Source organism: Gobio gobio (genome assembly GCF_949357685.1).
Source record: "Gobio gobio genome assembly, chromosome: 21".
NCBI lineage: Eukaryota > Metazoa > Chordata > Actinopteri > Cypriniformes > Gobionidae > Gobio > Gobio gobio.
This window is the reverse complement of record NC_137117.1, coordinates 32,382,273-32,394,720: the sequence shown is the minus strand read 5'-3', so window position 1 is coordinate 32,394,720 and position 12,448 is coordinate 32,382,273. Positions and strand designations below refer to the sequence as shown.

At 41.4% G+C, this 12,448-nt stretch overlaps 1 protein-coding gene across 8 annotated transcripts in view; it reads left to right on the top strand.

The window, feature by feature from the left end:
- foxp1a (forkhead box P1a) overlaps positions 1 to 12,448 on the top strand; it is a 58,822-nt gene that overhangs the window by 43,984 nt on the left and 2,390 nt on the right. For all 8 annotated transcript variants that reach the window (XM_079803620.1, XM_079803618.1, XM_079803621.1 and 5 more), the window contains 9 exons: positions 4,819 to 4,923; positions 6,156 to 6,243; positions 6,520 to 6,603; positions 6,714 to 6,921; positions 8,348 to 8,424; positions 8,548 to 8,649; positions 8,736 to 8,857; positions 8,935 to 8,998; positions 9,151 to 9,314. In XM_079803620.1, coding sequence (XP_079659746.1) covers positions 4,819 to 4,923; positions 6,156 to 6,243; positions 6,520 to 6,603; positions 6,714 to 6,921; positions 8,348 to 8,424; positions 8,548 to 8,649; positions 8,736 to 8,857; positions 8,935 to 8,998; positions 9,151 to 9,314 — 1,014 coding nt within the window. The remainder of the gene's footprint in view (positions 1 to 4,818; positions 4,924 to 6,155; positions 6,244 to 6,519; positions 6,604 to 6,713; positions 6,922 to 8,347; positions 8,425 to 8,547; positions 8,650 to 8,735; positions 8,858 to 8,934; positions 8,999 to 9,150; positions 9,315 to 12,448) is intronic.

Here is a 12,448-nt window from a genome sequence, read left to right as displayed (position 1 = left end):
ATTATCATAATTATTTTTGGGACAATATTTAGTAGTTATCGTGACAGCCCTAACAGTGATTATTTGACTCCCTGATATTTAACATTTAGTATTTGATTGATGACTTGTCAAACCAGTCGAGTTGTGAAATTGCCTGATATGTTGTATCAGAAGTAAACAGTTGAAAACAGTTGTCAGGTGTTTTAAGAGGCATTTGTCTTCGTGGCTGTGTGAAAGGTATCAGTCTACGTCAACGTGTGCCCTGCAGGCCTTTCTTTATATACACTCATGAAAACACCTCCATCTCTGTTTGCTGAGGTCTAAACCTGTTTGTCTATGTTCCAAGATCTTATTTGTTGAAGTCACTTGACTGTTGTCAATCCAAAAACTGTGACTGTGTGAACATTGCCTATATAATGTTCGAACTTGTTTCCGCATCTGCGTGAACCCATTACCCAAGCAATTGGGGTTAAAATCCAGCAACCTTTGGTTCCCCAACCCCGAGTCTTGACCGCTACACCACACAACCCCGTTAACAATAAATGCTCGGATTACAGTAGGTGCCATTGTGTCCTAGTGTTGCATTGATGTGGTCTGTAATGTCAGCAGAACCCTCTTATGGCCCGCCTGTGATTGTTTGCATGATATTGGTGGAGGGTGAGAGCTCAAGGACTGTGTGGTCAGTTTCATGTGTCATGTAAACTCCTGCCCGCCAGAGAGACGCCTGCAACTAAAACCTTAAGTGCAGCCACTGGCACCAGAGAACAAACCCTTCACCCCTTCCAGAAGACCACAACATGCGGGCATTGTCTATCCGTCTCTCCTTCTGGCTTACTGAGTGACATGCAAACACTCTCACGCTGATGGAGTGAGGGATCAAATGTAATCAATCCTTTAAAATCTGTCCCACTCCATCTTGATCCATATACTACTGTAATGTTCCCTCCAGTGTGCTTATTCCTGCGAGGCGAGTGTTTGACATTGGGCTGGGATCTCCATCTGCAAGAACAAACAGTTCATTGCACGCGTTTGTTTTATTGTGTCTGCTTGCTGGCTTATTTGATTGTTCAGTGTGTTATAAGGATGGAAATAACAAAGTCTGCTTTAATTTCTCAAGTGTGAGTCATCTGCCTTGTTGGGGTTGTGTTCAAGCACTGAATGAGAAAAGATGCCGCCTTTCTTTCTTTTTCTCTTTTTTTGGTGTTAGGGAAGAAGGAATCCGCTGGCAGAGATACACAGGGCTCTCTTTTAGGCGAGAAAAGGAGAGGGTCATGGTCAAAGGACACAACCTCTCTCGATCCCAAACAAATAAAGCATTCTTGGCATTTTTCAAAGTTCAAAAAATAAATCGCTTTCTCAAACACTCCACTGTTTTTCAGCTGGAGCTGAATTGAAGAATAGAGCTTTCTGAAATATCTGACACAATCCTGTCTTTTACATTTCAACCCAAAATATGATTTTAGATAAAAAATTTGAATATAGAAAATACAGCATATCTATAGGACCATTAAAGATTATTTTCAGGAACTATACTCTCATTCCTGCGTAATAATCAAGGAACTTTGCTGCCCCACTATGGGTGCAGCGGCACAGTGATATTACTCAACGCCTGAAAATAGTCCCCAGCACGCTCTCTGTGCAAGCAGGTTGTCACGTTGGTTATTTTGACGGAAGTTAGCCTATTGTCAGGTGCTGTGTGATATCATTGCGCCACTGCACCATGGTATAAAAAAGTTTTTAGTCCTTATCTTGTTAAAATCATGCTTTCTGCGATTTAGAATTCGTGCATGCTCACATCGCGATTTTTTTTTATTAACGTTTTCGATTAATCGTACAGCCCTAGTTTATAGTTTACCATGAAAAACGCTGCATGACTGCTATTCCATAAGTGCCACCTACTGGCAGAGAGTGAATTTACATTTTCATTTAGTGTCTCCTTCACTAGTTCCATCATGCTCCTCGTCCATGTTGGGGTTGTTCACAGAGTGTGCAAGCCTCTTTTACGCAGCATACAGGCAGTGTGCGCACTCGTGCGTGTTAGAGAGTACGCACGCTTCACAGCGGGAGCAGCGGTGGTTGACTGACTGGAGTGACGGATGCATTGCTGAAGCAACGGCGCAAACAGTAGTTTAGCAACTCATTTGAAGTGGGCTTTGGCTGAATGCGTGTTGCGATGACGTCATCTCTGACGCATCAAAAATTGCAAGCTCCTCTGAATAAGCTCCTCGTTTGTTTGATTTTGCATTAAATTCTGCAAATTCCTGGAGTGACCGTCGTTACTTTTAAACAGTAATTTTACTGTGCTACTATATTGTCCAAAAGTTTGGAGTTTATAATGTTTATAATGCAAGAACGAGTTTATAGTGTTTCAAACGATTTCTATTCTGAACTTTCTACTCATCAAAGAATCCTGTTTTATCACGGTTTCCACACAAATATGAAGCACAACTGTTTTTAACCTTGATTAATTATAATAAATGTTTCTTGAGCTTTAAATCATCATATTAGAATGATTTCTGAATAAATTACATTTTAAATTATATTAACAGTACAATTTTTAAATTGTAATAATATTTACAAATATTGCTGTTTTAGCAGTTTGTTTTTTTATTTATCACATTTATCACATGACAGTGATGGTGCTGCATTATAAAAACATCTATAAACATCATTATAAAAAAAATCATACTCCAAACCATCTTATTTTGGTTTGGGCATCACCAAATACCTGACGATACATTGCTATACATACGTCATCACAAGTAACTTCATCACAATATCATAGTTGGATCGAGACTGAAACCGAGCCTGTCGTGTGAGAAAGACACTCGTCGGAGAGCATGAATCTGCAGTATCAGTTTCAATCTCTCTCTAGCAGTTTGTTTCAGCTTTGTTTTGTGAACCACATCTCTGAGAAGCAACCGTTGAAAAAAATCCGGTTTCAGAGATTGTGCAAAAATTAAAGGTCCCATGGCATGAAATTTTCATTTGATGAGGTATTTCAACATTAATATGAGTTCCCGTAGCCTGAATATTGTCCCCAAGTGGATAGAAATGTTGATCGGTGTAAAACCGAGTTCTGGCTGTCTTTCTCTGCCTTTGAGAAAATGACAGGCCAGACGAGCCAATCCTGAAGTCTCCTGGTTTGACGTCCAAGCAGGAACGGTTAACTCCCTTTCCTCCACCCAGAGAATCTGGCACGCCCATGCAAACGCTCGAGAGATCATGGGTTGTGAACGAGTGAATGCTGGCAGTTTCTCAGTGTTTGGATGTACAAATGAAAACAGAAGTCTTTTTTCAGTTCCTTCTGATCTGTGATCAGTGATTTTCTTATGTGTAGCTAATTATTTATTATTCTTGCACACACTGCGGCTTCTCTCTCTCCCGACAGAACGGTGTTTTCGTGTTTTCTATCTTGTGAGTCAGTGTTTTTGTACGTCCTCGTCGCGTCTAGCTGTTCTTAAATGTGCATACAGTCGGGAGTTTCTGCTAAACATCGGCAGAGCCACATCTTTAGAGATAAACCTCACGCACGCCGAAGCTCGGCCTTCAACATCCCCGACCCCCAGTACTGCATCTGGCCCACAGCGGAGGCACCAAACGCGGCGTGAGATTAAGCAGAAGGGGGGTAAGCGTGAGGGTATCCGGCTAGGCTAGCCAGCTAACCCCACAATAAACTGGATTACATTCGATTACTGCTGTTGTGTCTTTGTTTGCGCTGTGTAAGTTACTCAATGCGCGTCACTGACGCTTTTCATATGATTGGAACATATCTAGAAATAATGCTTTAATCAAACTTACTAACTCGTTCATCTCGCTGTAATGGTACATTGCATGTGTTACAAAGTTGGTAGAATAATGATGAAGATGGACTCGGTGTGACTGGGACTCGTGTTTATTCAGAACTCTCAGATACAAACACAATAAACTCGCGCTGACAGACAGCGCTCTCATAACTCAGTAGTTACTATAAATAACTTTGTTAGCAATCGCTCCGTCTCCGTGATGTCCGGTTCGCGAACGAATCATTCTTTTGAATCGGTTCTTTTTAGTGAACCGAACCAGTTCACCAAATCGGACTGAATCGTTCTAAACGGTTCGCGTCTCGAGTCAGCGCTGATCCATAATTTACTAAAGTTACTAACTTTCTGACATGAGTGACAGCCCCTCCGACTAGAAATAAACTAATAATAACCTGAAGTATATTCTAGTAACTACAACAGTTCACCCTGAACTCAGACATGCTGAGAGAACTGATGAGAAGTGAACTCAGGTCCACCCGTCTCTCTGGCAGCAGCTCGTGCGTCGTAGACCTCGTTAAACCACGCCCCCCTCCGCTCATTTCAAATGCAAAGATGTCAGCCAATCACAACAGTGGGCCTTTTTACTGAAGTCTCACAGCAGACACGCCTCTTGAAACAGGGCATTCAGCCACAGGGCAAACAGCAGTATAGACAAAATGCCTTTTATTTCTAAATTATGACATTTTATGATGTAAAAATCATACTAACAATATAAGTACACCTCAGGAAAGGACCTTTTAAAGCTTTATTGAATGAACTGTAGAGAATATAAATACCTAAAATGATTGATTTCCATTTTGAAGGACTGATGCAAAATAAAATAAAAAAATGAACAATTGTGTGAGAAATAGCCCTGGCACGTTCTAGGCAGGATATTCACAACTTTTTGACATCACAGATGTCAGAAATATTGGAGATGGAGGACAAATGAAAGTGCAACCGTGTGATTTGAGTTGGATGGATTATGGATGAAGCAGGTACCCAGAACTCAAGCAAGCTTCAGATGGTGTATTTATTGTGTCTGTTTTTGCTTCAGTTCTCAGGAGAGTCACTCCCAGAGCGCACATCCTCTTTATAGCCACGGCGTGTGCAAGTGGCCAGGCTGCGACACAGTGTTCGGAGACTTCCAGTCATTCCTCAAGTGAGTCAACAGCTCTCATCCTCTACCTTTTGATTATGCTGTTTGTCCTGTTTGCAGATCTGTGAGGAGGAGCTGTATGCGGCTTTAATCCAATTATCATTTCTGAGTGTGCTCGCTGCTCTTTTTATGCATTTCTATCCCTTTTACTCTGTTGTTTACTTGTTCCGTGTTTTCTCCTTTTTCTGTCCTTCCACCTCCGTTCGCTTGTATATATGTATACCACCCATGTCTCTTTATTTTCTTTCCATTTCCTTCTCTCTCTCTCTCTTTCCCCTGTGGCGGTGCAGCCGTGAGGCCCCTCAGGGTTGAGCTCAGTGCACTGATAAACAGAGTACCCATGGTGATCCTGGCCATCCCTCCCAAAACAAACAACAGGAGGATGTTTATCTGTGCCCCTTCCACTGACCCTGACCCCTGCTCCTAGTCCGAGGCCCCGCCCTGTCTATTGCCACAACACTGCCTTTGTTCCTCAGCTCGGTCACAGTTCCACTATATAAAAACATTTCTAACTATCAAATCACACTGATATGCACCCGAGAATAAGGTGTTTGTGTTTTCAGCACAAATATTAAAATGCTGCAATCTTGAAAATTGCATTTCTTTTAATATTTTCAGCATGTAAAAAAATCTCCCCCTCTCTTCGTTCAATGGCAAATGCATTACTGTACTTTTTGGTAATATAAATGATCAAGAAGCCTATTTCATGGATATATGTACATGATATGCATTTCATTTAATTGTCAATATTGTTATCTTGGATAGTGGAGTTGTTTGAGGAAGTTGTTTGAATGAAAGATTTTCTTTGAATACAGCACCCTCTACTTCTCAATAATAGTATTGCATCCTGAAAAATCATGCCGATTAGTAATATATGATATACGTACAAACACACCAATCCTTGGTGAGCAGAAGAGACTTCTTTCAAAAACATAAAATCTTTCCAACCCCAAACTTTTGAACACTGGTGTAGATGAATGATTCACTAAAATGAATGAAACTGCCCAGTGGTCATGTTGTATTATTCTGCTGATTGTGTTTGTAATTGAAACTAGATTTATTTTCAGAGACACATTGGCAAGGCAGGGCAAGTTTATTTATATAGCACATTTCATACACTGTGGTAATTCAAAATGCAAGAGGAAAAATAATTTAGTACTGTCTATTAACAGATGTCTTTTAATGACTGTCTTGGTGTATGCTGAACGCCTGCATATGTCTGTTGTGTTTTTCAGGCATTTGAACAATGAACATGCTCTGGATGACAAGAGCACAGCGCAGTGCAGAGTTCAGATGCAGGTGGTTCAGCAGCTGGAGCTGCAGGTAAAACTCTACAAACATTCAGCACAATTGCTTTTTCTCCAGATGGAACTACTTCTTGATATGCTGATATTTTATTCTGATTAGACTAAGGAAATGTTTGTTTTCTGCTTTGCATGCAGTTGAACATCCTGCTCTAATCTGAGCTCTAATCTTTTTCCTGCTCTGTATGTGCTGTATGTACACATGAAGAAATTATCCACCATGGGAGCACTAGACAACATAAAGCTCCAGGTTTATCAATGGTACATCTTTGTTGTGTTTGTGTTTGTCCAACAGCTCTCTAAAGACAAAGAACGCCTTCAGGCCATGATGGCCCACCTCCATGTCAAGTCTACTGAGCCCAAACCAGCCCCTCAGCCAGTATGTCACTGCGTTTACCATTTACTCTGTTTGATTATAAACACATTTCTGTACTTCTGAAGATACACTTAAGATTGCCGGTGAAATAATAAACTTTCATATTTTTTTAGGTGAATCTGGTGTCCAACCTCACTCTTGCCAAGGCAACCATTCCCAAAACCACTCCCTCCATGAGCCTGTCCCAGAGTGCCACTGCCCCGTCTACGCCCCTCACGTCACTCCCCCAGATGCCCTCTGTCATCATACCCACCAGCCTGCACAGCATGGGACCCATCCGCAAACGCTACTCTGACAAATACAACATGGCAATGGACCAAGGTGAGATCGGTGACCTCTTGCCCACTGTCAATGTCAGAGCCACTAACTAGCCGTGTTTCTACTGTCGGGCCGAAAGCGAGCCTGCTAGTTTCCATTTTCACTACTGGGGCTTCCTCTGGACCAACGGCCAGGTCCCCCGAATACCTTGGTCCAAAGCGAGCCAACTGGGGCATGAGGAGTGGCTATGAACAAAGGCGGAGTCAGGAATAAGGTCAACATCGCTGTTAATTTCCCATGTTATTATATGAAGCTATCAGCTACCTTCAACATTTAAGACATTTTAAACCATTTACAGACACCAGCGAGTGTTTGAAATAAATTCCTTGCAGATCCAAAGGGTATTCTGATCACCATATGAGGCTGAAATATATTGACATGCAATGCTAAAGGCTACTTATGCTAACCATTGCGATTTAAAAAAAAAAAACACGTTTATGGAAAATAGATAGCAGAGGCTGCTTGAAGAATGTAGACGAATTATATATAATTATAATCGTGTATTTATTTGGTTTCATTTTTTTATCCGTCTCTTCCCTGTGCCTTTGTTGATGTCAGACCATTTTATCCTCATGTCATAAAAACCATGCACTCTGGGTAACTCCTGTATTCTGCTTGTGAGCTCCCTCTGTTGCTCTGGCTGAAAGGATGACCATATAGTGAGAAGGGAGAGATCGCTCAAACCTACTCAGAATGCATAATGGATGTATAGAAATACACAGTTTCTAAAGAATACAGAGAATTTCAAATGTGGTGTAAACATGATACTTTTATTAAAAGTTGTCTAAATGTGTAAGCCTTTGGACTTAAAAGCCTTAATGGAATTGTTTTGTGGATTCCTGTAATGGCAAATAAATGGAAGCAGGTGCAACCGAATAAGTGTTCTTTTACCATTTTTGTAAAATGGTAAATACCAGTTTGATTCAGCATGATTGATGTGCACTCCTGACACACATTAATACATTATTTTAACTGTAACATTTTTATCGTAAAACATTGGCCAAATATTGATGCTGGAATCTCAAGTCTTTAAGTAAAGCCGAACGTTCGCTTTTGTCATGCTCATTTTGCGATCTAGCTAGTTTTCAGTCAGCTGGTGAAATGGTGAGGTTGTGGAGGCGTCTTAAGGGGCGGTTTTAGGTAGGGCGCTGGCCCGACAGTGGAAACGCAACTTGATTTTGGCCTCTGTGCTTAGGTTCTGAGGCTATTGGCCCCGCCTGGCACGTTGTTAGCCCTGGCTCGCACTGGTCGGACAGTGGAAAAGCGGCTAGTGTAGTATCTGGGTACAACAAGGATGGCCTGAAACGAGTATAAAGGCCTGTTCTCACCAAGGACGATAAATTTAACGATAAAGACAAAATTGCTAGCCCTAAACCTGGATAAATGAAGTGTAACTGATGTAGCAGCACCTCTCTTATGTGTCTCATAGATATTGTGCAGAATAAGGAGTTCTACCTGAGTGCTGAGGTCAGGCCTCCATTTACATATGCAGCTTTAATCAGGCAGGTAAGAAACCATCATCCAGCTCGACCACTGCACCATCATTTCTGATGAGACGGCCTGTATGAACACAATTTGTGTTGATCTTTTTTTGTGTTGAGACATTTTTTCCCCTTTTTTAATTTCTAGGCCATTTTGGAGTCTCCAGAAAAACAGCTAACACTAAATGAAATCTACAACTGGTTCACTCGAACATTTGCGTATTTCAGACGCAATGCAGCAACATGGAAGGTAACTGAAATGATACGTTGAAAAGATGCATCTCGATTGATTTCCTGTGTCCTGGATCAGTCTGTTCATTTATTCTGCAATTTCAGAATGCAGTTCGCCACAACCTCAGTCTTCACAAGTGTTTTGTACGAGTTGAAAATGTGAAGGGGGCCGTTTGGACCGTGGACGAGCTGGAGTTTCAGAAAAGGCGGCCACAGAAGATGACTGGGTAAGTGCGCATCTGATCGCAACGTTTTCAGTTGCACAAGTCACTGCCGCTAATGACGCTGAGGTCTGTTCCTTCAGATCACCTCTGGTGAAGAACATCCAGTCCAGTCTGGGTCAGAGTCCTGCCCTGTCTGCTCTGCAGGTATAGATTCATTCATACATACACTACCATTCAAAAGTTTGGGTTCGGTAAGATTCGCTTATGCTGCGTTTATTTGTTCAAAAGTACAGTAAACATTACTAGAGTCTTAACTTGTTTGTTTTTAGTGATGTTAAAACAGTGTTTCTCCTCAGGCAGCGATGGTGGACAGCAGTCTGCCCCTATATGGCTCGGCGTCCATGGGAGCGTCCAGTCTGAAGGTCCTGACCGGCACCCTGCATGAGGACATGAGTTCTCACGATCATGACGATGGCTCCCGTAGTGACTCCAGCCTGGAGCTCTCTCCTCTGCCCACACTGTGAGTCCACTGTCCTGCCTGTCTAATATCACTCACATAAACCCTGCGAACATCATGGCAGCCACTGGCTAGAAGGGTTCTTACAAGGTGCTATAATGCTTCAAGTACTAGAATTTGACTTTTTGAAATTTAAGTCCTGGAAAACCGTTTGAAAACAGCCATATTCATGAAGAGGTACTTAACGCAAATACAATCTTTTCGCGCAAAATTAACACTCCAGCCCGGTCAGACGGTTTCTCGATACGAAGTACGCCAACATTATAGTATAAAATATTATTTATTGAACAATAATATGTTCTAAGTTGTATTTTGGATACCTTTTATTTCTGTAAATAAAATCCTTTAAATAATACAGATATTGTTTGATGAGTGCGATCTCCGATTGTAGTCCTTGCAAACCAAAAGTTCTTCGTTCTACCATACACCGTCTGGTGCTACTTGGACACATCATCAGTGATGATCCCAGGGTCAACAGGTGTTTCGGGTCTTTAATCAACACACACCCTCGCCCGGGGGTGATCAGTCCCCGGCCTGTGTCCAAGTGGCATGCTACTCCACGCCCCCCAACCCCCCTCCGGATCCACAGCCATCGTGAGGCTTTTTCAGCAGCCTCTGAGATGTTCTTTATGGCTCGTTTGCACGGTTGTCCTTTAACTCCACGGAGTTTGAGTGTTCGGAGCAACGACCCTCTGGCAAAGCCCCTACAACCAACCTCCACTGGCTCGCGCTGCTCCTGCACTCCTCCACCAGCTCTGCATACTTGGCTCTCTTGCCTCCTCCAATCTGTCTTCCCAGGGGACAGTAAGCTCCACTATGACCACCTGCCTGGTTGATTCTGATGTTATCACCACGTCTGGGCGGAGTGAAGTGATTGTGATGTACTTCGGGAACTTAAGCTGTCTTCCCAGGTCCACTTGGAGGTACCAGTCTCTTGCATTGGAGAGGAGCCCACCTGGTGAGCGTAGCTGCTGTTGTGCCTTCTCCCCAGCTCTGACAAAGGAGATGGTATGCTTGGAGGAATACTGACACTTACTGTTCTGTATCGCTGCAGTGATTGTATCTGCCAGAGCCCTAAGGGCCTGATCATGGTGCCAGCGATACCGCCCATCCCTCAAAGCCTTTGGACAGCAGCTGAGGATATGCTCCAGTGTGCCACTCCTCTGGCACAGTTGGCATGCTGGAGTAGTGCTAGAAAAGTTTTTTGTACGAACCTTGGACTGAGTTACTAAGATATTAAAATAGGCAATTAAATTACTTTCACAGGGTGGGAGTGGATCCTTAAGAAGTCTCAATTTCCTTAATGTATAAATAAGGCCTTAATTCATTATCATTAAAATGTCTTAAAACCATGTTTCAAAATCATGAAAAATGCAGTCGAACTGACACAGTGGTAAAGATGTAGATTTAATTTTCTCTTGTTGCCTTTTGAAATCGCATAAAAGTGATTTAAGACAAATATATCACTCCTGTTGTATTACTACTATTTATTAGGGATGCAACAATACAGTTAGTCCACAGTTCAATACATACCTCGGTTTTTAACCACGCTTTTCGGTTCGGTTCTGATGGCTTGTCACATCAGTTTTTTTCTGTTCTATTCTTAAGCGACAGGAACCGAAAGATTATGGAGAAAAAATAAAAAATTTTTATTGCAATACTCTTTCTTTATTTTACTTAAAATAATTGAAAAACCTTACTTAAACTTAGAACTTTACTTAAAAAAAACCTTGTACACATTCCTAGTGTATTGTATAATATAAAATAAATATATATAAAGATTTACACTGGCAGCTCAGAGCTGTACAGCAGCATTTAAGTATGAAATTGAATGAATAAATGTAAAAATAAAACACTACATAGACTTCACTATAAAATATACATTGATTCTTTTTAAAGCTACTGTATTAGTTTTTCAGTCAAGAGCAGTGAGTGATTTTCTCTTTGTCTTTTGTTGTTGTATTAACATTAAAGGGATAGTTCACTCAAAAATAAAAATTCTGTCATCGAGAAATGAATACAGGTTTGGAACAATATTAGAGTGAGTAAATAATGACAATTTTAGAAGTGAACTGTCCCTTTAAGGACAGTGTTCACTAGGCTGCTGCTGTCAATTTAAGACCTGCGTGCATCTATATACAGACACACGCCGATCTTACTTTCACTTTAGACATAACCGACTGTGTTTATGTTAACCTTGTGTGTATTTGACAGTATTAGCGCAGTAAGAATACTTAGTCCTGTAATCACGTGTTTGACAGGCTTTTAGTCTGCGCGCTCGGAAAAGCGCATGTTAAAACAGTGCATAAGCACGTGCAAATAATGAACTTTGGTGATAGTGAATAACTATAGTTTTCCGTGAGTATAACTCTACCACTAACGTGTGATGTGAATGTATGTCGATGATGGAGGCAAATTACAGAATTTGTAGAAAAATCATTATTTAAATGCAAAACCGAAAAAAAAAAACGCAATTCACAAGCGCGTATTGAACCGTGAATGCCGTACCGAACGGTTTAATATTATATTGAGAATTGTGGCATCCTTACCATTTATATTCCCAAAGATACATTTATTATTATTATTACTATAGTTTCAGTCTTTTAAAGTGCTCCTATTATGCTAGGTCCCTAATTTAGTTTTGGAGGTCTCCTACTATAGACTAACATGCATCCAAGGTCAAAAATACTTACATTTTCTTATAATACACATTGCGGCATCACCTCTAAACTCAGTGTCTGAGGGGTTCGATTAAGGGTTCAGTCCCTCTAAACCAGGGGAGTCAAACTCCGTTCCTGGAGGGTTCAGCTCCAACCCTAATTGAACACACCTGAACCAGCTAATCAGGTCTTGATACACAAAGATACACAGTGATGCGAACAGTAACGATTGCATCGCTTTTACCGTATCAATTTGAGATTCCTCATCCTTTAGAAGTTCATGCAAAGTGGATTTGCTTTGGCGAAGCAGGAAACAGCGTCTTCTCGACATGTCGACAACACAAACCAAACTCTTCCAGGCCTCAGCTACAACTATAGTGTTTGAGGGTCAAAGTAGACGCTGTTCATGGACAGCCAATGAAGGCCATAGGCTGGGATTATGCCAAGTGAGAAAGAAGACTGGAATTACTGACGACT